The sequence below is a fragment of the Mesoplodon mirus genome (assembly GCF_964341445.2).
Source record: "Mesoplodon mirus genome assembly, chromosome: 4".
Lineage (NCBI taxonomy): Eukaryota > Metazoa > Chordata > Mammalia > Artiodactyla > Ziphiidae > Mesoplodon > Mesoplodon mirus.
In genome coordinates, this window is record NC_138979.1 from 64,590,017 (window position 1) to 64,613,823 (window position 23,807).

The 23,807-nt window shown below is 55.7% G+C and overlaps 3 protein-coding genes across 14 annotated transcripts in view; 1 reads left to right on the plus strand and 2 right to left on the minus strand.

Moving 5' to 3' along the window:
* The first annotated feature begins 1,537 nt into the window (after window positions 1–1,537).
* Window positions 1,538–8,130, plus strand: NEIL1 (nei like DNA glycosylase 1). 4 transcript variants are annotated; one of them, XM_082618085.1, is made up of 10 exons: window positions 1,538–1,667; window positions 3,141–3,597; window positions 5,526–5,645; window positions 5,742–5,805; window positions 6,085–6,184; window positions 6,611–6,738; window positions 7,062–7,089; window positions 7,166–7,335; window positions 7,504–7,669; window positions 7,852–8,130. In XM_082618085.1, exons 2-10 carry the CDS (start codon window positions 3,164–3,166, stop codon window positions 7,920–7,922), a joined length of 1,281 nt encoding a protein of 426 aa, XP_082474211.1. In that variant the 5' UTR covers window positions 1,538–1,667; window positions 3,141–3,163; the 3' UTR covers window positions 7,923–8,130. The 4 variants fall into 4 exon arrangements, with proteins under 4 accessions (XP_082474211.1, XP_082474210.1, XP_082474212.1 ...); XM_082618084.1 differs by lacking the exon at window positions 1,538–1,667 and adding an exon at window positions 1,841–1,875; XM_082618086.1 differs by lacking the exon at window positions 1,538–1,667 and having other exon boundaries at window positions 3,031–3,597; window positions 7,274–7,335.
* Window positions 8,131–8,834: 704 nt separating this feature from the next.
* On the minus strand, window positions 8,835–20,336 carry MAN2C1 (mannosidase alpha class 2C member 1). Of its 6 annotated transcripts, none has more exons than XR_014293923.1 (26): window positions 20,174–20,334; window positions 19,790–19,915; window positions 19,253–19,376; window positions 17,995–18,065; window positions 16,501–16,678; window positions 16,002–16,191; window positions 14,743–14,849; window positions 14,449–14,559; window positions 13,977–14,069; window positions 13,732–13,848; window positions 13,411–13,506; window positions 13,169–13,314; window positions 12,692–12,815; window positions 12,210–12,331; window positions 12,019–12,104; window positions 11,747–11,902; window positions 11,439–11,536; window positions 11,163–11,257; window positions 10,799–10,903; window positions 10,541–10,697; window positions 10,306–10,449; window positions 9,808–9,917; window positions 9,628–9,707; window positions 9,345–9,453; window positions 9,148–9,257; window positions 8,835–9,075 (listed from the first exon to the last, which is right to left on the minus strand). XR_014293923.1 is itself a non-coding variant. In XM_082619379.1 (26 exons), exons 1-26 carry the CDS (start codon window positions 20,272–20,274, stop codon window positions 8,949–8,951), a joined length of 3,174 nt encoding a protein of 1,057 aa, XP_082475505.1. In that variant the 5' UTR covers window positions 20,275–20,336; the 3' UTR covers window positions 8,835–8,948. The 6 variants fall into 6 exon arrangements, 5 of the variants coding, with proteins under 5 accessions (XP_082475505.1, XP_082475502.1, XP_082475501.1 ...); XM_082619379.1 differs by having other exon boundaries at window positions 9,345–9,493; window positions 11,163–11,295; window positions 11,439–11,549; window positions 20,174–20,336; XM_082619376.1 differs by having other exon boundaries at window positions 9,345–9,493; window positions 10,586–10,697; window positions 20,174–20,332.
* Window positions 20,337–22,410: 2,074 nt separating this feature from the next.
* SIN3A (SIN3 transcription regulator family member A) overlaps window positions 22,411–23,807 on the minus strand; it is a 67,156-nt gene continuing 65,759 nt past the window's right edge. For all 4 annotated transcript variants that reach the window (XM_082617881.1, XM_082617880.1, XM_082617882.1 and 1 more), the window contains exon 21: window positions 22,411–23,704. In XM_082617881.1, coding sequence (XP_082474007.1) covers window positions 23,474–23,704 — 231 coding nt within the window. In that variant the 3' untranslated portion in view covers window positions 22,411–23,473. The remainder of the gene's footprint in view (window positions 23,705–23,807) is intronic.

Genomic DNA, 23,807 nt, shown 5'->3' on the forward strand with positions numbered 1-23,807 from the left:
CTGGCGGTCCAGTGGTTAAGACTCCACGCTTCCAATGCAGGGGGGCACGGGTTTAATCCCGGCTGGGGAACTAAGATCCTGCCTGCTGTAAGGCGCCACCAAAAAAAAAAAAAAAAAAAAAAACCTACCAGAAACAAACAAAACAAAAATCTCACGCTCTAAAAAGGATGAATTTTACTGTATGTACATTTTAACTTAATTTAAACAAACAAAAATAGACCAACAAAACAAAGAAATCACCCCATAGATTACTTAGTGGTCACAAGGTGTGAAACATATCTTTACAACACAGAAGTCTGGCTGTCACAGCCTCACCATGATCAATTTCAGCCTCACTAAAGTGAGACAACCAGATGTTGGGCGCCTCCTAATGTGATGCAGTTTGGAGTACAGAGCAGCATCCAGGAGACATATGTATTTCCAAGCTTTAGATCTAATTTCTGGTGTGCAGGGAAAACTAGAGATAGAGGAACAAGTTAACGACACCCAAGGAAACATCAGACAAATCCAGAATGTGATGGGGCATCTCAAAGGACAATTGGCTTGGAATCTTCAGAAAGGTCAGTATCATGAAGACCAAAAAAAAAAAGGAGGTGAGGTGGGTAAGAGGTGGGGAGGGTGGTTCCATCTAGATTAAAGTGACTGAAGAGACACAGAATCCTTATTTGGTCTCTGCCTTGAACAAACTAGCTATCAAAGACATTTTGCGGACAATTAGGGAAATCTGAATGTGGGCTATGTATTAGGTAATATTAAGAAGTTATTGTTGGGACTTCCCTGGTGGTGCAGTGGCTAAGACTCCAAGCTGGAGTCGATCCCTGGTCAGGGAACTAAATCCAGCATGCTGCAACTAGGACCCGGTGCAGCCAAAATAAATAAATAATAAATAAATAAATATTTTTAAAAAAAGTTGTTAACTTTACTAGCTCAATAAAGGCATTGTCTCATTTAAAATACTTCTGTCAAAATAAATGAATAAATAGATTAAGGGGGGAGGAAGGAGAAGTAGTATGAATCCTGGCTGTGGGTCAGGCACCAGTGCCTGCTACACTTAGGATGAAAGGCCAGCTCCTTACAGAGGCCTCCAGAGGTCGGACCAGACCAGACCAGACCTTGCTTGTGTGTCTGTCCTCACCTCTCAGCACTCCCCCCAGCCACCTTCTTTGAGTGGGCCAATCGCTCGCTTTCCAGCCTCCAAGCCTTTGCATTGGCAGTTCTTTCCGCCTGCCGTAGCGACTCGTCCCCTCTCTTTTCCGGATGGCTCCTTCTGAGGTTTCAGCCTAAATGTCATCGCAGAGAGACCCTCCTCCACATCGGAAGTAGGTTCCGCTCTCGGCTCCTGCCTTTGGCTGCTTGGCTACACTTCATCACCCGTGGTGATGATGTTTACTTGTTATGTCTGACTAGCGTTGAAACTTAGAGCCACCACCGGGTCCCCAGAGCCTGCATTTATCGCGCACCTGTTCGCGCTCTGCGCACAGCTGCAGGCGCCTCTGCTTCGGGACGGTGCTTCTGTTTCCTGCTGGGAGTGCCGACCCGGTCCCGGACTAGCCGGGTGGCTTCTCGCAGCCACAGAGACAGCTGCAACCCGGGATCTCAGACCTGACGCCGGATCCCGCCGGCGCCGGGCAGCGGGAAGCCAGGTTCTTCCGCCACCCCCCAGCCAGGTGACTGCCCCAAAGCCTTTCCCACACCCCAAGCCCCCCAGCTCGGGGACCCCACCCGGAACAGTCTTTGCCACCTACCTGAGGAACTACACTTCCCATCAGGCTCTGGAGCAGCGACCGCCGCTCCCAGTATGCTCCCAGGCGCCGCTCCGCCCCCGGCCTTAACCCCATAGTGGCTGCAGGCTGGCGGGAGCGGCGATGGGCGCAGGTAACCTGCGAGTGGGCCCGGGGTCGGGGTGTGTGTGCAGCAGAGCTGAGGAGAGGACGGGATTGGGGGCCTTGGGGAGGAAAGGAGCCGGGGTTAACCGAGGACAGGCAGCGGGGGTGGAGGATGGGGGTGGGTGGGAGGCGAGCCATAGAGCGTCCGCCCCTCGCGAAATTAAGAACCTGGAAGTTCACCTTTTCCAGCAAAACGAACCCTTTCGGGTGCCAGGCCCGGGGCGGCGCCGAGGTTGCGGCGGGGGGGAGGGCAAAGGAGTCTGCTCTGGCTAAATGCCCCCCTCTGCCCAACACATACCTTCGCCTTCGATCTGGAGAAAAGGAAAGTGGCAAACTCTCCTCTCTCCGCCAGCGAGGGTGAGGAAGGGGAGTACGCCTCTCTCGGCCGGAGGCGCTGACCGGGGCGTTTCCAATTCCCCCCTGGACCATGGGCTAGAGCTTGGGGAGCCCTTCTGACTCCCCTATCTCCTCCCTCGAAGTCGTGTGTACCTGACTCCAGCGCTGATGTACCTGGAGACACCTGCATTCCCTCTTCCTTGTCCTCGCTATGGTCCTGACCAGTGGGTGGTGGCAGGCCTCCACACTGCCGGCTGAGCCTCTGAGCAACCGTTTTCCCAGCTCTTCTCTTCCAGGCTCATTCCCTCAGTCATTGTGACAACCGATGCGGGCCTGATTCCAAGCGGTGGGGTGATGAGCAAGCAGAGCTTCCACTCTGGGGTGGGAGTGGAGGTAGAGGCAGAGAAGAGATGATAAAATAATTTCAGGTTCTGGGAGTGCCACGAAGAAAGGAAAACGTGTAGGGGGTCGGGGGGTACGATGCTGCCTTGGATAGGGTGGTCAGGGAGGTCCTCTCTCGGATGTTCCCAGACTGAGGGGGACAGCAGGGGTGAAGGCATGGGGGAAAGAAGAGCAGTGTACTTGAAGCAAGTGAGTCAGAGGGAGCGTGGGAGGAAATGAGGTGACAGTGTGGGCCCGGGAAGGATCTGGATGTTATTCTAAAATCAGGAAGGGTTCATGGAAGCCCATGGAAAGTGTTAATGAGCAAGGGAGTCATGTTTCCCTAGTCTGAGCTTTCTCAGCATTTTCGGGGAGGGTGGGGGAGGGGTGTGGAGCAGGGGCTGTGGCCAAGCCAGCTGATTTCCTGCCAATTATCAGTTGACCATGGCCCCCTCTGACCCTCTGAAAACTGGGAGTGATAATTGCTACCTCACTGGATGCACACCTGGCCCAACCTGCTGTCATCCTCCCCCACAGGGCCTGGCCACCCCTCCCACAGAATGCCTGAGGGCCCTGAGCTGCATCTGGCCAGTCACTTTGTGAACGAGGCATGCAGGGAGCTGGTGTTTGGCGGGTGTGTGGAGAAGTCACCTGTCAGCCGCAACCCTGAGGTGCCCTTTGAGAGCAGCGCCTACCACATCTCAGCTTTAGCCCGAGGCAAGGAGCTGCGCCTGACACTGAGCCCCCTGCCTGGGGCCCAGCCCCCACGGGGGCCACTGGCCCTTGTCTTCCGCTTTGGCATGACCGGCTCCTTCCAGCTGGTGCCCAGCGATGCGCTGCCACCCCATGCCCATCTGCGCTTTTACACGGCTCCCCCTGGCCCCCGACTTGCCCTCTGCTTCGTGGACATCCGCCGCTTTGGCCATTGGGACCTCGGGGGCAAGTGGCAGCCAGGCCGCGGGCCATGTGTCTTGCTGGAGTACGAGCAGTTCAGGTAGGGCCAGCACCAGGTGTGATGAATACAGTCCTGGGCTCCAGGCCTGGCCGTTAGTGCCTCGGTGGTCAAGAAGGAGCGAGTTCCAGCCCCCTTTGAGCTTCAGTCCCTTCACCTGTAGACCAAGACAGTGTGCTTTCCTGGGGGCAGTTCCCTGAGCTAATGGATGTGGAAACCCAAAACTGACCTGGGAGAAGGGGGGGAGCAAGAGGTGGATGAGGACATGGCCAGTTAGTGTGAGAGCTGGGTCTCAGGTCAGCATCCCACTCTGTCTTTTGGCACCCTCAAGAGGCTAAGAAGAAAGGTGGAGAGGCTTTAACAACCTAAGAAAGGAGGCTGAGCAGGAAGGAATTGCTTCAAGGGAGTGGGGAGAGGACTGCCTAATGTGGTTTCTGAATCAGACTGTGGTCTCCCACATTCTGCCTACCCACTGGTCTGTGTCCCGTGGTCTGTGTGCCTGTCTTCTGCCTGAGGGAGGGGTAATGGCCCCACCAGGTCACATAAGATGGCACACATAAGATGGCCAGTGTCAGCCACTTCCCTTCCTCTAAAGATAAAACATGTATGAGTCTCTGCTTCATGCCAGGCCAGCTCTAAGTGTTGGGGGTTCAGCAGTGATCAAGAGGGATGTGGTCCCTGCTCCCACAGAGCTAGTTCAGGTAGGGCAGGGGGAAAAAGGGGACTAGATTAATTCAAATAGACACATGCCTGAAGAAAAATCCAAGAGGTAGAAAATGACTTTGAGCTGTGGAGGTGGGGGGAGGAGGAGGGTGCATTAGGAAAGGCCACCCCAGGTGACGTGCCAGCTGAGGCCTGCCTGATGAGGAGCCAGCTGTGCATAGCTCTCAAGTAAAAGCGATCTGACAAGAATCACAAACACAAAGGCCTGGAGTGGACTTGGCAAATCCTTTCTTGGGGAAGGCACGCCTTCGGCTGCCCCTTGGGGTGGGTCAGGGCGTCTCTGGTGCCACAGAAGGCAGCAGACTCCTGGCCTTCCCAGGTATGACCCCAAGTGCACCCCTAGGGAAGTGTCTGTGTTGTCTTGGATTTCTTCCACTTCACCTTTGCTAGGGAGTCATGCCACAAGTTAACTCTTTGCCAGCTGAAGCTTCTCTCACAAGATGAGCATTTCGGCTTGTTTTGTCCTCCAGCTGTGGAGCCTGTGGGGATCTGCCCCCCTCAGGGATCTGAACACCCAGGCCAACCTCCCACTCTTACCTTTACCCCAAAAACTCTGTCTTCTGGCCCCCTATTTCATTTGCTTCTCATGCCCATCACTGAGTCAGTCTTGCCATGATCCTTTTCCACAAAGAAACAAGATACACGTACCCTTCATGGTGGTGAAGAGAGACCCATGACCCTTGGAGGTGGGGTGGGAGCTGCTGGGGCACTCACCAGCCAGGGCTTGCCCCCTCACTCCTGCTAAATAAACAGAGCCAGTATCAGCTTCCTGGAAGATCTTCAGCTTCTTGAAAAGACCTGACCCCACCAATATCAAATCTTCATATCTAACCAACCAGAAGTCCTACACAGGGAGTTCCAGACTGCGGACACACCTGAGGTCCTGTGATCACCCTGTTCTCGAAAATGTCTCGAGTCTGAGGCACTTTGGTGATATACACACCACATACCTAGGTGTGTATAAACACATACTCATGTGTTTTCTTGAACATGCTGCTTTTGACTGGTATTTTTTTACCTTTTGTAATGCATTAAAATCCCACACTGTTGTTCCCATTTAACAGAAAACTGAGGTTCCCGCTGCCAAAACACCACTGAGGCTGGGAAGAGGGGAACTGGGACTCCCCATTTCCTTCCCTTGCACCCAGGAACGGGTTCCCCCAGCTCCTCTCCCCTAACCCATCGGGAGGCAGGGAGGGGTGGGGTGGGCAGAATGGGTCTCACGTGCCCAGACTGTGTCCCTCCAGAGAGAATGTGTTACGAAACCTAGCAGACAAGGCCTTTGACCGGCCCATTTGTGAGGCCCTCTTGGACCAGAGGTTCTTCAATGGCATTGGCAACTATCTGCGGGCAGAGATCCTATACCGGTCAGCAGGCAGGCCCTGGGCATGAGGGCTGGGGTGGCTGGGTGTGCCCACATTCCCCACTGCTTAGCATGGCGCCCTCTCTCCACCTCACTGCAGGCTGAAGATACCCCCCTTCGAGAAGGCCCGCACGGTTCTGGAGGCACTGCAGCAGCGCAGGCCGGTGAGGCTGCAGGGGGGGACGCACGCACCTATCAGTGCAGGCTGACAAGGGTCTGGGCTGGGTCAGGCGTCTCCAGCTTAACTCAAGCAGGTCCCTTCTCAGTTTCCAGCCTGTTTCCCCATCTCTACCATGTGTGTGCATGGGGGAGGTGATGGGGGGCAGATGAACTGTCAGAGTCCTGCCAAGCTCAGAAGGGGTCTGTTCCCTGAGAGGTCAGCTGCCTTCTGAGTGGCCCTGCCTCATGCTGACATCCAGGTCCTACCCCTGCCTCTTCTCCAGAGCCCGGAGCTGACCCTGAGCCAGAAGATCAGGGCCAAGCTGCAGAACCCAGACCTGCTGGAGCTGTGCCACTCAGTGCCCAAGGAAGTGGTCCAACTCGGTGAGGCCTGGGAGGCAAAGATGGCCAGCTAGGTCTGCTTTGGCATATCGTGTAACCTGGGACAGTTCCTGCCCCTCTCTGGGCCTGGTTCCCTGCCTGGGGAATGGAAGTTTGTCGACCTAGTCGTTCCTAAATGGACTAAGCCTCCTTCACTGATCTTTATGTGTCGGGTGTCTATGTCCCCTGAGCTGCCCCATGAGGCAGGCAGGGCAAGGATTCTTAACTCAACTCCAGGATGGGAAAGCTATGGCCCAGAGAGGGGAAGACACCAGCCTGAGGTCACACAGCTGGAGGAGGGAGAGCCTTGGCCCCCTGACTCAGTCCATCAGCTTGTAAAGCTGAGGTCTGAGCCAGGTCTAACTGCGCTCCCCTCCCTCCCCGCCTAAGTCAGCCCTCTGACCTCCGCCTGGCTCCTCTGTCCCACAGGGGGCAAAGGCTATGGGCCGGAGAGCACGGAGGAGGACTTTGCTGCCTTCCGAGCCTGGCTGCGGTGTTATGGCACGCTGGGCATGAGCTCCCTGCGGGACCGGCATGGCCGCACCATCTGGTTCCAGGTTTGGGCTCTAATGCTCACACAGGCAAATGGAGCCCTGAGGAAGCTGGTGGGATGGAAAGACCTGGGGTTGCACTGTTCCTGAGGATCTAAGCTTTCCCTGTGCTATGCCCCTCCCCTCCTCTGAGTCCCAGGGTCCCAGCTAGTGGAGCAGCCCAGGGCAGGGTTACCTTGCTGTTGGCTCTGACCTGGCGGGGAGGGGACAGTCAGAGAGGCTTCCTAGGGGAGGGGCTTCACTGATCTGGAAGGACAGGTGAGTTCTGCCTCTCCAAGGAAAACTACCCCTGCCAGATTGACTCCTGAATTCTCCTGATTCCATTTTAGGGGGATCCTGGACCCTTGGTGCCCAAAGGTAAGCTATGCCTAATGTAATGAGAGGGAAAAGGACTAGTTGCCTGCAAGGGCTACAGCACCCTTCTCCATCCCAGTCCCCACTCCAACCCTTGGAGGCACTCCAGAGTGGGAGCATGGGAGTCTAGAGAAAGGGGGCCGCGGCCACAAGACCCTCCAACCCCATCAGCAACAGTATCCTGCAGGGGGCAAGTCCCGCAAGAAGAAATCCAAGGGAGCACAGCGGGGTCCTGAGGACCAAGTGGAGGTATGTCTCCCTGCTCCTACCCCCTCCCTGTACCCTCTCCTGTCCTGGCTGCACCTCCCAGGCCAGGCTCTTGGGCAGCTCCTTCCCTTGACAATGGTGGGCAATGGCGGGTCCTAACCAACCTGTGACCTGCTGAGCTCCTCAGGGACCTGTGTCTTCTCCATCCAGAACCCTCCACCTCCAAACAAGGCCCCTTCAAGGACACGAAAGGCACGGAGGGGCCTTCCTGAGCAGACTGTGGCCCAGCAGCCCAAGGGGACCGGCCTCCAACGGGACCCAGAAGCCCCCCGTGTCCCTGGGAAAGGGAAGAGGAGGAGGCAACCAGCAACCTCAGGTGGGCCTTCCTCAGCATCTTCCTCTAGGGAGGGGAGGGGCACCACCAAAACGGGCTCTCCAGGAGAGGAAGGGACGGCAGTGTGGGTGGGAGGAACACGTTGACAAAGGTGGTAGGGAGGCTGTTGGGGCAGAGTCCTCAGCCTGGGGTCCGAGCTGCCACCTCACCTGTCCTCCCCACAGGCCGCCGCAGACCCCCAAAGATCAAGGCTGATACCCCATCCTTGGAGCCTGAGGAGACCTCAGCCTCTTAGCAGGAGGGTCTCCTCGCTTGCATCCACCCCTTCCTGCTGCCCTGGATCTGGGCCTGTGCGGCTTCCTGGAAGTTGCAGGGGACTGGCTGCCCCTGGCCCTGTGGCCATTCCCTATACAACTATGTTGTTTTTAATTGTACCCATTTTCCCCATTTTTTAAGCCCATGTGGAAAAGGCTGTAATTTTTAGTAAACTGATAAACCTTGAACTTCTTGGGCTGGCTGCAGAAGGTCTGGGAAAGCCTAATGTGGAGGGCCTGGTGCCCAGCCCTGGGGACAGGAGGGCCACTGCCTCAGCATGGCAGACTGAGCCCCATCCCAGGCCTCAAGGCCCTGGATCTCAGGACAGTCTGCCTCTGCGGGGACAGCCCTTCAGAGGTGGTGCAGAGACCCACCCCGTCCCCCGGGGCAGCCCAGGCTCTACAGCTCCTCCAGTCCAGGATTCCTCATGTGGCTGCTCCCCTAGCCTAGTCCAGACTAGTCAATGCTCCCCTCCTAGTGGGAACCAGCCAGAACCCACCCACCAGGGCTCCTCCCCAGCCCCAGGCCCTCTGCCTGTGGACACGGGGGAAGAGCTGCTGTTTCTTCCCACCCCCCACCCCCCGCAGCCCTGGCCACACCACATGGCATGCGGGATCTTAGTTTCCCGACCATGTCCCCTGCATTGGAAGCTCGGAGTCTTAACCACTGGACCGCCAGGGAAGTCCCGGAAGAGCTTCTTATATCATGGTCTTACAGTCAGCTTATGGTCATTGATATCCATCCCCCTCTGTCATGGGGCCTGCAATCCAGACCTTGCGCGCACAGATAACCTTAGATCTTGCCCCTGTCCCCAGCTGCCTGGGGTAAAAACTTCCCCCCTCAATGCCTGAGTTTGGGCCCTGAGGGGACTGAGCAGGGGCTACCAGCAGGGTTCCTGAGCCAAGCATTTATTGTTCAAGAGGTAACTGATCTTTGCTTCAGGCTTGGGAGGCAGAAATGAGGAGCCCCCAAGGCCTTCCACAAACAAAACCCCACGCTCAGGGACTCAGCTCGGTGCGGGCTGCAGCACGAGCAACAGGGACTGCACTTGGAAGGGAGAAAAGGTGAGCTTCAGGCGGTTGTTCCGAAGGGGCAGGGGGCCAGCAGGGTCACGGCGCTCCAGGAGGTCACAGCTGGAGAACAGGAGGGACCATGAGGGCTCCGCGAGGGCAGGACTCCCACTCCCACCCCGCGCCCCCACTCACAGGACGGCCTCCTGAACCGGCAGCGACGTACGCAGCCAGCAGTCCACGTGGCTGCCGTGGGCCTCGTACAGCCTCAGGACCAGCTTGCGGCCCTGGAGGCTGGTCTCCGCCTACGGAGGGAGGTGGGTAGTGGGCGGGGCCGAGGGCGGGCCCAGCTCGGGACCCCAGCCCGCTCCCCGCACCCCACTGGCCCTTGCCTGCTTGACGGTCTCCAACAGGACTGCGGGCGAAGACACTGAAAAGGCGCTCCAGGCGGCGGCGGGTGCCGGGCCCGGGGTGGGCAGCGCCAACAGGGGGAAGTTGAGGCTGTAGGCAGCGGGAATAACGCCAGCGTCCTGGAAGGACCCTGGGCACAGACCGGAAAGGGACGCGTGGTGGAAAATGAGGGTAGGGGCGTGGGACTGCTGGAGTGCTCCCCACTTACCGTTGGGGCAACCGAGGCTGAGAGGGGCAGAGAGATATCAGGGCCGTAGCACTCACCCTCATGCGGCATCAGCGCGTAGGTGAACTCGTGGCGCCCCATGTCAACCGTGGCGTCAGGGGACTTGGGCGCCCGCAAGCTGGGGTGGGGAGGGTGGTAAGGGACAAGCCGGAGCTGCTGAAGTTCTGTCCTGGGAAGACCGCGCTCCCATACCACTCCCTGGGAGGCACCCCACTCACAGGGAGAGGCTGAGGACGCTGCCTCGCACTGACGCGCCATACTTGCAGTCATTGAGCAGAGCCAGCCCAAAGCCGTGCTCTGACAGATCCATCCAGCGGTGGGCCCACACCTGGAGGGTAGATCGGAAACCCACTTGGTGGCCCCGCCTCCTCGTGCTCCAGAGCTCCTGTCAGTAGACTGAGGGAAGCTCTGGGACCACATGATTGAATGAATGCCAGCTCTCGCTACAGGAGGCCCTGAGCACACCACACAACCTGTCTAAGCCCCAGCTCCTCATCTGGGAAAGGGGGATAAGAGTACTTACCCCACCAAATGGGCATGAATATCAGACTAAACAGAAAGCACTTAGCACCATGCCTGGCATACATGTCAGGAACCAGCAAATACTGATCATCATCTTCCTCCTCCTCACCCCATACCAGACAACTAGTCTCTCCCCAGCCAGGGAGGATCCAAACCCTCCACCACACCCCGCCCCACACCACCCCACGTCAGACCTCAAATCGGGCCCAGTCCCAAGAGGTGTTGTAGTGGGTGGGCCGCTGCAGATGTCCGAACTGGACCTCAAAGGTGGCCTGGGGGCTCCGTACACGGGCAGGGAACTCCACCTTCAGGAACTTGTGGGCCTCGTGCCAGTGCACCTGTCGGTGGTGGAGGTAGGGGTGCAAGGGGAGGGACCCCTCCTCACCAGCCACACCCAGGGAAGATACCCACCACCCTGCCCCCTGCTACCTCGGTGTGGAAGCGGACATAGGGGCAGCCGATGTCCAGCACAACCTTTTGGCTGAGCCGACTGTTGGGGCTGATCTGCAGCAGAAACCAGGCACTGCCGCGCATGCCACCCTCAGTGCCCACGGCCAAGGTCCCTGCCTGGCCCAGCACTGGCTTCCTGTGGAACAGGGGAGGGAGGCGTTGAGCCAGGACGGCCTGATGGAGGGGGCCCAATACTCTCATATCCCACGCCGCCCCTGAGTCCTGCCCACCCCGCACCGTGTTTCTAGGTGGTAGTCCATGACGTCCCACGCGTCCCAGTACAGGGGGACATCTTCGAACAGCACAAACTGGTTCCCCACAGCACCCTCAGCAATGGCCTCCCTGGAAGGACACGGAGACTGGCGCTTTACAACTGTATGATCGCGGTCTCTCCAGCTGTGTGAGGTGGGTGGGGTGGGAGGTAGGGTGAGTAGGCCCAGAGGACAGGAGACTCCTAACCCAGCCGGCCCCGTTCCATGTGTGGGTCCCAGTCCTGAGCCACCTGTGGGCTACTGTGGTCAGCTGTGGCCAGGGGACAGAGGGAATGAGAGGTCTGGGGTCCCCTGCCAGGCACTGGGAGAGGGCAGTGAGGGGTTAGCACCTGCCGGAGGCCACCAGCACCAGAGATGTCAGGCGGCCAGTTGGGTCCAGCTTCACCCGGATGATGCCGTTGTCCAGAGTCACAGAACCGTCAGTCTTGGTGGGAGGGGGCCTTGAGGCTAAGTCTGCAGAGGCTTCCCGCCACCAATAGCCTGCCCAACCCCAGCCCCAGCCCTGCCTTGCCACCTGCTCCAGGTTGGGGAGCTCAGAACCCCCACGTTGTCAGGGACAGCCCAGGACAGCCAGCCCCCGCCCACCACGATGTGCCAGCACTCACCTCCTGCACTATAAACACAGGCTGCTGGGGCAGCAGGGGCTGCAGTGAGGTGGGGGTGGGAGCAGGAGCATAGCCCATGCTGGGCACTGTCACCAGAGCTGGGGATGAGGCCTGGGCATCAGCGCAGCCTCCCTCACCTTCCAGGAACCATACTCGGGGTGGGGTGGGGGGCTGGAGGGGGGTGAGTATTACTAGTACTCTCTAGCCTGGGGCAACCCGGAGCAGAGATCCACAGGGGAATGTCCCCAACTCTCGATTTGGCCTTGATCCCTCCTGCTACAGTAGCCACCCCTCTCCCCAGCTCATACCTAGGCAGTGGGCCCCACCAGGGCTGGGCAGGGCCAACACTTCAGTGCGCCTCCAGGGCAGTGTGTTGACAATGAGGAGGCCCTCAGGACCTGGCTCGCCAGCACAAAGGGCTGCGGCTGCAGTACTGAGCAGTTTGTTGCCACGGGAACGGATGTCTGGGGAGAGACTGGCTGGTCATGGGTGGGCAGTGGGTCTGGGTGACCCCTGAATGTCCCACAGGAGACACTCTGCCCCGGGTGCTGGAGAGCAGCGGAAAAGTTGTCAGCCTCACCTTCATAGTGGCACATGGCTTCCTCTGCCACCAGCTGGATGCAGCTTCCAGTCACCACATCGTGGAACTGGTTCAGAAGCAGGAGCCTGCGGGGGCCAAGGGCAGGGCTGCGAAAGGCTGGGAGGGAGGGGCAGCTGCAGAGGTGTCTGGGGTGAGGTTAGTGGGTGGCAGGGGGCAGAAGACAGGCTGACCTCCAGAGGTCCTGCAGCTGGGTGGCCGGGTAGAGGAACTGGGCACTGCGGGCCAGGGCCAGGCTGCTGAGCAGCTCCACGTCGTGCAGGATCCGCTCACACTCCCGGTTCCCCTTCTTGATCTGAGCCCAGGGTAGGGAGAATCGGTCTAGAGTCTGTTCAAGCATCCCAGGACACCTTCCAAAGCCTTCCCTTGCTCAGAACCCCTGGTGGCTCCCCAGGGCCTCTTGTGAGTTATCTGCCCCAGATGCCTCCCTCCTCTCCCCTCAGCCCAAGCCCTTCCTCCCTCAGGGATGCTCAGTCCTGCCTCCTCCAGGCTCCTGACCACCCGGCTCTTGCACTTCTCTCCTCTCAGCTCCTCCGTGGAACACAAGCCTCTTCCCCCAGGTCTGGGCTGGGCTCTGCCCCCTGCTTCCTCCTCTGACCCTCTGGGCCTCTCAAGGGCATGCCCTCCCCATTTGGCTCAGCAACCAGCTCCTGACCTGGGCATGGGTGGTGTAGGTGCCATTATGTAGCTCCAGGAAGAGCTCTCCGACCCACGTGCACAGCTGCCCCGAGTGGCCCTCCAGCGCCGAGAAGAGTCGCTCCGGAGAAGAGAGCTGCACCCTGAGGGAGACTGCAAGCCTGGGTCTCCCAGCTTGGCTGTGTGATTCACCCTTCTTCCATGTAAGGGTGACAAGAGAGCCAGTCCCGACAGAAAGGAGCCACGCCCAGAAAGCTCCCTGTCCACACAAAGCCAGTTCTGGACACCCCAGGAGAGTTTTCTCTCTAGTAGGTTTAAGCCCCGTCCCACCTTTAGCTTTCCCCCCACCCTACCACCAGGGTAGAAGTTGGGAGGAGCCCATGGTCTGAGATTGGAGGGGGACAAGGTTTAGGGGAGGCGTCGGGCCCCATATTTGAGCAAAAGGAAGGACTAAGGGCAAGGGCGGAGGGTAGGGCTGAGTGAGCCCAGGCCTGACCTGGGCAGCCCATCTGTATTGCACAGCCGCTTCAAGCGGTCCACCATGGTCTGGGTGGGGCCACCACCCCCATCCCCAAAGCCAAAGAGGAAGGCACTGTGGTTGGTACGCCCCTTGTCCCGGTTTTTGGCCACAGTCTTCAGCACCTGCACAGGCGGGCTCAGGGTCAGCTTAGGACGGGACACCCAGCCCTCTCCAGCCTGCCTCCCATCCCCGACCTTGGCCACCAGGTGCCCTCTCACCTCCTCCACACTGCCCTGCATCCCATATGAGTCACCAGGTGGGAAGTGGGCCAGCACCCGGGAGCCATCCAGCCCCTCCCAGAAAAAGGTATGATGCTGCAGGTAGGGAAACAGGTAGAAGAGAGAGGGCAGAGTCAGGGCTGAGGCAGAGCCGGGCCTCCTAGACCTGCCCCTCCTGTTGTGTGACCCTGGGGGAGGCATGCCTTCTCTGGGTCGGGGTTGGGTGGTTTGTCCAGGGCCCCTCAATAAGCCTGGACAGAGATGTATGGGCCAGGTGAGACCCAGGCCCACTCTGAGCCTGGTTCCCTGGGGCCTGCTCACCGGGAAGGAGTTCACCAAGTTCCAGCTCAGTTTTTGGGTGAGGAAGTGCCTGATGCCACAGCTGCGCATGATCTGTGGGAGCTGCGCTGAGTAGCCGAATGTGTCTGGCAGCCAGAACTGCAGGGAAAGGGCCTCTGGGCATGGGAACCAGGGCTCTTGGCAGCACGGCCACAGCCTCAGCCCCTCATCACTCAAGGGCAAGCTCCAGCCCCATGCGCCTGCAGGCGCAGCCGCTCCCAGCCTACCTCGGAGCACAACTTCCCAAACTCCTGCAGAAAGAAGTTCTGTCCCTGCAGGAACTGCCTCACCATGGCCTCTCCACTGGGAAGGTTCCCATCCTGGCAGTGAGGGAACAGGGAGGCAGCCGGGGTCAGCACCAGGTGGAATGCGCAGGAGCTCAGGCCAACCACCCGGACAGGAGCAGCCAGGGCTCTGACACTGGGTTATAGCCAGTGCCCAGGGTGTGTCCATCTCCTCACTTCAGGCCCACCTGTCTGTCTGCCAGAGGGGAGGTTTCTGGGGCCAGGTCATGCAGACAGTCTGTCACTGTGCTTGAGACCCTCGTCCCCCTTGGAGTGTCAGGCCCTGTTATTCCAGGGACTGATAGGTGCTGCTGTGGAGGGGGCATGAAGGGCCTGCAGAGAGTCACCAGCAAAGCCGAGGAGAGAAACCCATGATGGTATGGCCTGAGGCTGAGGGGCTGCAGACTGCACTTACCATCTCCACCCAGGTGCCCCCCACGGGCACAAACTGCCCACGGCATGCGAACTCCTGGAGCCGGGCATGCAGGCCAGGGTAGTGGCTCTTCACCCACGCGAGCTGCTGTGCCTGTGGGGCAGGTGAGGCGGGAGCTAGGCCAGGGGCAACAAGAACCCCACCCAGGGCTGAGCACCTGGGGCCCAGTGGGTGGCTGAGGGTGAGGAGCCCTGCCCCTCAGGCCCCAGAAGCCCTCGGAACCTCACACTAGCGCCCACTGGGCTCCAGGTACCACCGCACAGCCATCCCTCTGACCTGTGAGCAGGCAAAGATGAATTCAGGATTCCGCTCCATGAGCTGAACGACTGTCACCCAGCTCCGGGCACATTTCCGCACGGTCTCCTTGAAGGGCCAGAGCCAGGCTAGACGGGGAGGAGGGTGGAGGATAGGAGGGCAGCAATGTCCCAGCTCCTCCCAGATCTCCAGCTGCACCCCTGCCCCCCAGCACCCAACCAGGCCCAGCCTGGGCCTCCAGAGGGTCATTCTAGCCTTCCGTCCATCCCAGGCCCTTTCCCTGCAAAGTCCTGTGGCATCTCTCCTGAGCTGTCACTTTACATCACTCTTGCAAGGTAGGAGTAGGGACTCGGGAAAGGAGGTTGGCTAGGGCTATCGGATCAATTTTACATCAGGAAATGGAGGCCCCAGTCCCTGGAATAGCCTTACTCTGAGGTTTAGACACCCCTGAGAGGATCCTGTAAGAGGTAGTGGGGGTTGGCCCTTCCCCTGCACGCACATTGAAGAATAGCCTGGAACAGAGGGCACAGCTTCCTGAGATGGACCTGCCTGGGCCAGCTGTCCTGCGTGAGGCACTACAGCCTCTTGCAACCTCTAGGCCTCAGTTCCTTCTTTACCAGCCCAGAACTCTACATCCCGTGCTTTGGTATAGCAGAGAAAGCCCTTGTTCTGTGGTTCAGAAACTTTAGCTGCATCAGAATCAATACCTTGGGGAGTTTTTTAAAAATGTAATTTCCCATAAGCCACACAGACACTGCAGACTTAACCAGGTTCAAAACTGACCTCCTGATCCTCCCCAGGAAACCTCCCCCTGGGCTTGAGTCCCCATCTCAACTACTTCCACATCACTCCTATCTGAGGACTTGGGCACTTGTCAAATTCTTACTCATCCTCACTCTGTTCAAAGGTCATCTCCTCTGAGAAACCTTTCTTGAATCCCCCAGACCCAGCTGGGTTAAATGACTCTTCTGGGCTCCCCAGCCCCCCATCCTTCCCTCCATTATGGCAGCAACTGTGTCTGCCTATTTTGTGATCACCAGTCTCTATAATCCTACCCCCCCAATATCTAGCATGGGGCCACACGGGGCATCAGATTTTGTTGAAAGAATAAATGAAGCCACACTTAGCAGAGCCTACAGCCCATTCCCCTTTCCCCAGGGAAAACTGAGGTCCAAGAGGGGCAAGAATTTGATGTGGATCACACAGTGCTTCCAGGGCACAGTCAGGTCTTCGAGGCCACTCCTGCCTCCCCGAACCAGCCCAGCCAGCTGCTGCCCTACCTGTGTCAATGTGGCAGTGCCCCAGGGCATGGATGGTATGCTGGCTTTCACCCCCACGTTGGCCAAAGAACTTGGAGGCCAGGGCCTGGGCCACTGGGAAGGTCTCTGGCTGGGCGGGGTCACATACGTTCACCATCTGGTTGGCTGTGTACAGGGCCTGGTAGCTGCGCTGGTTGTCCTCCCCGAGGCCCTGCAGCAGGGTTCTGTCCCTTAATCCCCATCTCAAGCAAGCAGAGTCTCCAAAATTAGACCCCAGCTGATCTCCCATGGGTTCTCAGCAGAGCTCCTCCTTACCTCCAACCCTGTGCTCCTGCTGGCCCCCCTGCTCAGCACTGTCTCCTTCCTCCCCTTTACATAGGGAAATCCTCTCAACCCTCAGGCAGGCATGAAACACCCTCCCTATTCTGGATTCCCAGAGCCCCAACTATCTGACCCAAGAAACAGCCTGCCTGGAACAGGGCTCTAGAGGGTGAGCAGGTGGCACAGGGGTGTCGAGTACCTTGGCCATACCCAGCAGCAGCTCCAGATCCACCAGGAGCTTGTGGACATCCCGGTGGAACACGGCCAGCTCAGCCCGGCTCACCTGGAACATCTTCTCTGGGTCAGGGGCTGCGATCATGGTTCCCTTCCCGGCCCCCAGGAGCCCATTGCAGGCTACTTCCACATAGAGGGTCAGGCTACAAATGTGGAGAGGCAGCCTCAGGCCAAGGGACTGGCAGAGGACTCTGGGGCCTGGGGAGGGAGGACCAAAGAGGCATCCAGCAGACCCCTCCCCATTCACCCCCAGGATCTACCACCCAGAGGATCTCACAGTTATGTCAGGTGCGTGTGAGAGAGGGTCATGGTAGAAACAACAGACTACACCAAATTCTGCTGATGAGTGTTCTGCCTTGGCTGGGGTGAATAAGTAGCCAAGTTTGGAACCATGTGAATTACACTGTTGTTTCGACTTTTATTTCCAAAGCTGTCTTTACAAAGCACTGCCTTGGTCTCAGAACCCTCTCTGCACATTAAAAACATGTTTGGATCTCCCAGGTCCAGTCTTTCAGAACAAAGATCCATCAGCCAATATGGGCAGGCCACTGTTTGGAGAGCATGGTGGGGTGTGGTGCTGTTCTACTCAGTCTTCAGAGAGCAAACATGACTTCCTTCGGGAAGCCTTCCATGACTCTCCTCTTATCCCTCTCCCTAGTCTAGAACAGATTTCTTATGTTGAAAGTTTTTTCTTTCAAAGCCCTCATCAGTTTTGCAATTATATAAGTATATGTGAGTCCCCCTTGCTGTCAAGAATCACATCATTCACCATCACAGTCCCAGTGCCTGGAAACATCAGATACACAATGTTCAATAAATATAATACCTAAGAAGAGTTTTTTTTGTTTTGTTTTGTTTTTTTTTTGCGGTACGCGGGCTTCTCACTGTTGTGGCCTCTCCCGTTGCGGAGCACAGGCTCCGGATGCACAGACTCAGCGGCCATGGCTCACAGGCCCAGCCGCTCCGCAGCATGTGGGATCTTCCCGGACCGGGGCACGAACCTGTGTCCCCTGCATCGGCAGGCGGACTCTCAACCACTGCGCCACCAGGGAAGCCCCTTAAGAAGAGTTTTTGATGGTGTCATAAAATGCACGTTATAATATGAATTTTTTAAAAATCAGGATTCAAAATATCAAAGAAATACAACCTCAACTAGTAAAAACTACATTTGAAAGAATTCCTGAGAAGAATGCTGAGATGTTAACAATGGGCGTCACTAAGTGGTGGGATAATGGGAGTTATTTACTTCTTTGTGCTTTTCTGTATTTAACGCAAGAACGAAAACACTATCTTCATAGCCAGAAAAATCCTGCTTTTCAAAAATAAACTAAGAGAGTTGAAGATGGTTGTATTGAAAGTGGGTGTGTTTCTCAGATCGCTCTGGGCCTCAGCTCCTCCTTGCCCACTGGTGCTCCCTTCCCTACACCACTGGTCAACCACAGCACAGGGACTCACTCACCTCCGGGGGTCTTCTTCCCCCAGCTTGTCAGTCAGGACATAGCTGGTCTTCTCCCCCTCTTTGGTCAAACCCTGGTGGGGAGTGCAGTGAAAGAGACAGGACCTGAGGCTTGTGAACAGCTCAGATGAAGTATAAGCTGAGGGAGGCCAGGCCCCTCTACCGGGTCCCTAGCACTGGCTCCTCTCTCCCAGACAAGGCCAAGATTGACAAATCAGGGACCTCTGGTAGCAGGTGCCCCAACCCCCATGGCAGTCAGTGCCATGACCACCAAATGGCACCTATTTGCCAGCAGAAAAGCCAGTGGTCTTGTGGAATCTTGGGGAGGTATCAGGTCCTTGGTGGCTTCTGGTGGCTTCTGTACCCCTGAATAAGCATCTGAAGGGAAGCTCTATGAAGTCAGGGACAGGTTTACCTCATTCCCCACTATATCCCCAGTGCTTAGCATAGGGACCTGCCAGAGAGGGCACTAAGGAGACATCCGCTGAGCCAGTGAAGGGAGGGAGGGAGAGGTCTGCCATCTTTCTGTACAGGAAGAACAACAGTCCTGACCTGAGACTGAGGGTTAGTCAAACTGAAATGGAAGCTGTGTGAACCTGAACAAGTGTGTTAACATCTATATATCTCAGTTTCTTAGTCTGTAAATGGCCATAAAGACCTACCACATAGGATTTTAAAGGTTAAACCTGTTAAGGTTGGATGCATAAACAAGGTACTTAATAGTGGTTATATCTGGGGAACTGGGGGTGAGGTAGCAGGGAGATATCCATTATTTCAGGTGAAGGGGACTTTTTAAACTTTATATTATCCAGAACTGTTTCAAAGTCTCCCTCCCCGACTGCCATAAGCACATATTACATATAATAAAAACCAGTTTATTTAGTTTATTTAAAACTAAAAATAAAAAGTGATATAGTCTGCAAACTCACTAGTCTGGCACCTAGTAAAGGGTTAATAAATGGATCTGCTGTACCTATTATTGTACTTGATTAATAACTATTTTCATCCCAGAATGGGAGGGTGACCAGTCAGTGGCAGGGTTGGTTTAGTATTAATTATGTTGAGACCCTCAGCGATCCTGTCAAACATGAGAAGGAACGATTACACAGGGGCCCAAGGAACAATTACACAGGGCCCAAGCAACAACTTGTCCAGTCCTGAAATCCTGATACCACCCTGCAGGCATAGCCACTCAGCTATGACTTCTCCAGAGACCAGGGCTGAAATGTGGCCATACCTGACCTAGGGCAGGGCTCCTCACCTGGACAGGTTCCCCATCACGCCACACCAGGCCTTCTCCATCACTTTCCCAGCGAAGGTGAACTTCCTGACCCACCCATGCATCTGGGATGGTCAGCTCCACCCGGAACCAACAGGTCCACCATCTGCAACAGAACCACTAAGATGGGCCTAGGGGTCAAAGCCCTTTCCTTGCGACATACTTCCTTGGACTAAGGGTCAGCAGGGGCTTGAGACTTTCACCAAGTATCTGCAGCAGCACAAGGTATTCATCTTTGATCCACAAGAAAGGAGCAATGGGGTGTACAGCAAGGTGAGGGAAAGAGGCAGAGAATCAGGGGTCTGTGATTTGTTCTAGAGTGTCCTGCCTAAGGGATGTCCAGGGACTGGGAGAAGGGGGGAAATGAAAATTCTCCCATTAAGTCTTGAGGGATCAGGGATCTGCTCCCAGCAGAGGGTGCTGCTCTGCCCCAAGTGACTGTCTAGGGCAGAGGGCCGACAATGGAGGTGTGGCCCTTAGGAGAGGCGAGTAAGCCGGGACCGCTAGAGCGTTACCCACGTGGGTCCGAAGCTGTCGCCGACCTGCGCGGGGCGGAAATCCTGCTGGACTGCCTCCTGGTAGGGAAGCCTTTCGGGCGTCAAGAAGCTGGAGAGCTCGGCCACTGGGCAGCTGTCTCCGAAGAGCCTGGGCGGGAGGAGCAGGTGGGCACGCGCCCGTGGGCCAGCCGGCGGGTGGGGGACTCGCATTCACTCGATCCACCGCCGGGAGGGCTGCCTCACAGCTCAGTCTCCCCCCACCCCCTCCTCCTGGGCCCCAAGCCCTTTCCGCAGCGGGCACTTTGTCCCTCGGCCCAGGTGGCCGAAGCTTGGGTTTCCCCCCCGGACGGGAAGGCTAGAGACGCGTGGATGCGGCCGGCCGGCGCCATGGGCGAGGTGGCCACACCTGCCGCGGAGATTACAGTCGGTAAAGTAAAGCGGCGACACGAATTTCTCCACCCGCTCCAGCGTAGTGCGCCAGTGCTTCAGGGCCGGCGCCGCCGCCATCGCCGCGCGCTCTCTCCTCTCCCCGGAAGTCCCCAAACGCTGCCGGCGCGGTCAACGGCCTGGAACCAAAGGTTCCGGCGCCCGAGGGGCGCCTTCCAGGCCCGGGCAGCTTTTCTTGGAACACCGGCGGCTCTGTGAAGTCTCGCTGCTCTGAACTTTGAGCAGGGAGCTGAAAGCTAAAAGCCGCGCTTCCGATGCTCTCCTCTTATCTCGTCCGAGCTGGTGGCCATTTAGGACAAATCCCTAAATAAAACAGGAAATTTGACGCTTTGATTCTGCAAAAGGCCTGGGACAGAGACAAGCCGTCAGGCACGACGGGTGGGAGCCTGGGTTGCTGCCGACGCAGGTCACCTAGTCTCAGAAGCTGCAAGCGGGAACCTCCTTGCCCTCTGGTCCCAGGCCGCCCTCTGGCTATCTCGAAAACCCGTGTCTGCTTAGCGTGGCAAGAGCCGGGGCGCCAGGACCGGTGCTTTAAAGCCAATCGGCAGACATGCGTTAAATAGGGCTTTTGCACCCCAGTAACCTCAGCTTCCTCTACTACATGTTTTATTTTACGTATATGGCTAAGTGCTGTCCATCGCCAGAAACTCCGAAGATTTTGACTTGAGATTGCAGATCACAGACATAGAATTCATGATCCTAACAGAATAATGTATTTCCCTACACGGGACTGAAGAGTTCAGAGAAGCCATAATGCGAGAAACACCTCCAGTTTCATCCTCACGTTTCTCTGGTAATCTGCTGGCAGCTTGTTCCCCCCTCCTGGGAATGCTATGAAGTCCTTGTCTATAAAAATCATTAGGAAGAAAAGTATATACACAACACGAGCCCTGATATTTTAATGGAAATACTGACCAAGTTTACAACATTTCAAATGCAAATCATAGGGAAAGGTGATTAAGTACAGAATACCAAACGTGACTTAAAATATAACTTCCTGCTATAAGACAGGCTGAGTTGAGCTTGGAGCTCAGATGGCAGGAGGGATATAAATGCTGTTTGTGAAACCCTGGCTGTCGGTGAAGCTCCCCCTTTTGGTTGCACTGGTAGGATGGGGTTTTCTCCTCTATTGGCCCTGAAACCCAATCCTGACCTGCAAGCAGCTGCTCTGGGCATAACCCTATGCAGAAACAGCAACAGCTGGGGCTGCCCCTGGTCAGGTCCCATCAGTTCCCTGCCCCACCCCACCCCCCGGCCGTAATTCCAATTCAACATGGTCTTAAGCAAGCAGAGGTGAGTTATTGCTGGGAAAACCTGAAGATCTTCCCCCCAAGTCAGTATCACTCCATCTCCGAAGTCAGGCATTGCCCCAGCTTCACCAGAGAATCTCCTCCCACAAGGCTCTTTTGCCACCCTACACTTTTGGGCTCTGAGTCTCCTGTAGTTGTCCCATCCCTCCACTGCCCCCCACCACACCCAACAAAAAACTCTGAAATCGGAAAAGTCTACCATGTGTTATGAAAGTCCAGAGCCAAAAAATTTGTGGTTTTGTGGTGGTGATGTTGGGAATTTTTAATTAAAAAGCAAACAAAACCACACAAATCACTGCTGGTTACTTTACAGCTATGACTAGGGTAATGGTTGTTGGAGAAAAATTCACCAGAGTACTGGGAGGGGCTCAGTTGGTCTTTGTCCAGAAAGTCCAGTCTGACCACATATAAAAATCCTAATCACTCATGTTTAAATATCTGCCAGTTTAAATTTATGTAATTTAAAAAAATATATATGTATATATTCCATTTGCAGTTGCTAACGAAATGTATCGAATCTCCCTCCCAGCCCCATTTATACCACACACTCTGTACACACTTCTTTCAAACACTGGTTTGGTATTTAAGCTGTTCACTCCCATTTCCAGTAAGGATAAGAAAAAATACAGAGAAGTACAAACTACATAGCTGCACAACTTACCCACATATAAAATATTTCCAAACAGCTGAAATAAGGGAGGAAAATACGTACTAAAAGAATGAATAATTCTATTTAAAAAATTTAAGATATTTTGATTTGGAACACATACAACTGACTGCTAACTATTTAAAGCAAAATCCTGTTTGTACCGTAGATAAGGAACTGAAGCCAAAATCCCTGCTTCACAGTAGTTCTCTGGTGAGGACAAGGGACTTGGGTTGAGAGTTTATTCCTTAAGTAAGAACCAAGCTTTATTTATTTACAAAAAAAAAAAAAAAAAAAAAGTTGGGGCAAGGGGAAGACAAGTTTTACACAAAAGTACTACAACGGTAACTCCCTTTGGTAAAAAGTGTAATAAATGTCTTGTACACCTGTCCATAGGTACTAAATCTGAAGCCACATAGAACTATGGTACACAAGAAGCTAGAGCAGTTATGCTAGCACATCAAAGCATATTTCTTTTAATAAAAAATTGACAGTATGTACATTATTTACAAAAAAAAAAAAAGAAAAACCAAGTTAAAACTGTGTGTGTGTGTTTGTGTGTGAGTAAAGCTGGTGGATGGCACTAGGGTAGACTAGTAAAGAAGCAGGTACAAAACAGTTCCACGGGAGCTAAAAAGGATGACTGATTTGAACTTGTTGAGGTTGAGAACCAGAGGAGAGAATAACGGGTGGGCAGCAAGGGATTCGTCGGGAATCAAATCCACAAGATGATCAATCCCAAAGCCAAACTGCAGGTCCCAGAGAAAATCTAATGGGTGATCTAGATGTGCTCAAGTGACCAGGAAAAAAAGATCCAATCCAGTTTTTTTTCCTTTTGGGGGGGAAGAGGAAAGGAGCAGTGACCATCAGAGTTACAATCCATCTAAGCATTGAGTCCTTCCCCAGTCTGTCAGTGAATGCTCGCCCATCCAATCAAGGTGTGAACAGCATCCGGTTCCCTCACTGAAGGTCAGGTCCCAGAAGGCTGCAGTCTTAGCTCTGCTGGTGTGTGCAAGCAAGCTGCATGTCCCTGTGCTTGCATGTATTTCTTCCCCTCCAGGGCAGGGTAATGCCCAAAACCCCTGGGAGAAGTTCCAGCTCTGGCTTTGTAAGGTATCCACGTTCCTTATATGTAGCCCACTTGGTGCCAGGTTGCACCAGCCACACACAGATCAGGTGGCCATGTCCCAGAGAGGCCCAGTGAGGCTTGAAAGGCATCTTCCTTGTTTCTTCAGTGTGTGCGAGTACACGTGCCCCCCCCAACACACACACACCCCTCAAGTTATCTGCTCTGGCTCTGCAGTTAAGGGGCTTTGAACACTGTGCCATATTTGACACGGTACTTGTTAATGCTCACAAAGTGCAGGGTCTCTGTGTCACAGGTGGTGGTGCAGGGCACCAGGCCCTCCAGCCCCTCACCCATGAGCCACTTGCTGGTCTCCGCTGCCATTTCACGGGGCACGTGCTCCTTGGTCCATTTATCTACCCAGGCCTGGAACCTCTGATGTAGCCGCTTGCTTACCCGCTCATGGGACTGCAAAACAGAATGAAGAAAAAAACCCCCATGAACTAGGATTAAAAACCCTTCAAATACAAAGCCCAGTTCTCTCCTAAAGTGCCAGAAGAAAGATGTGGGC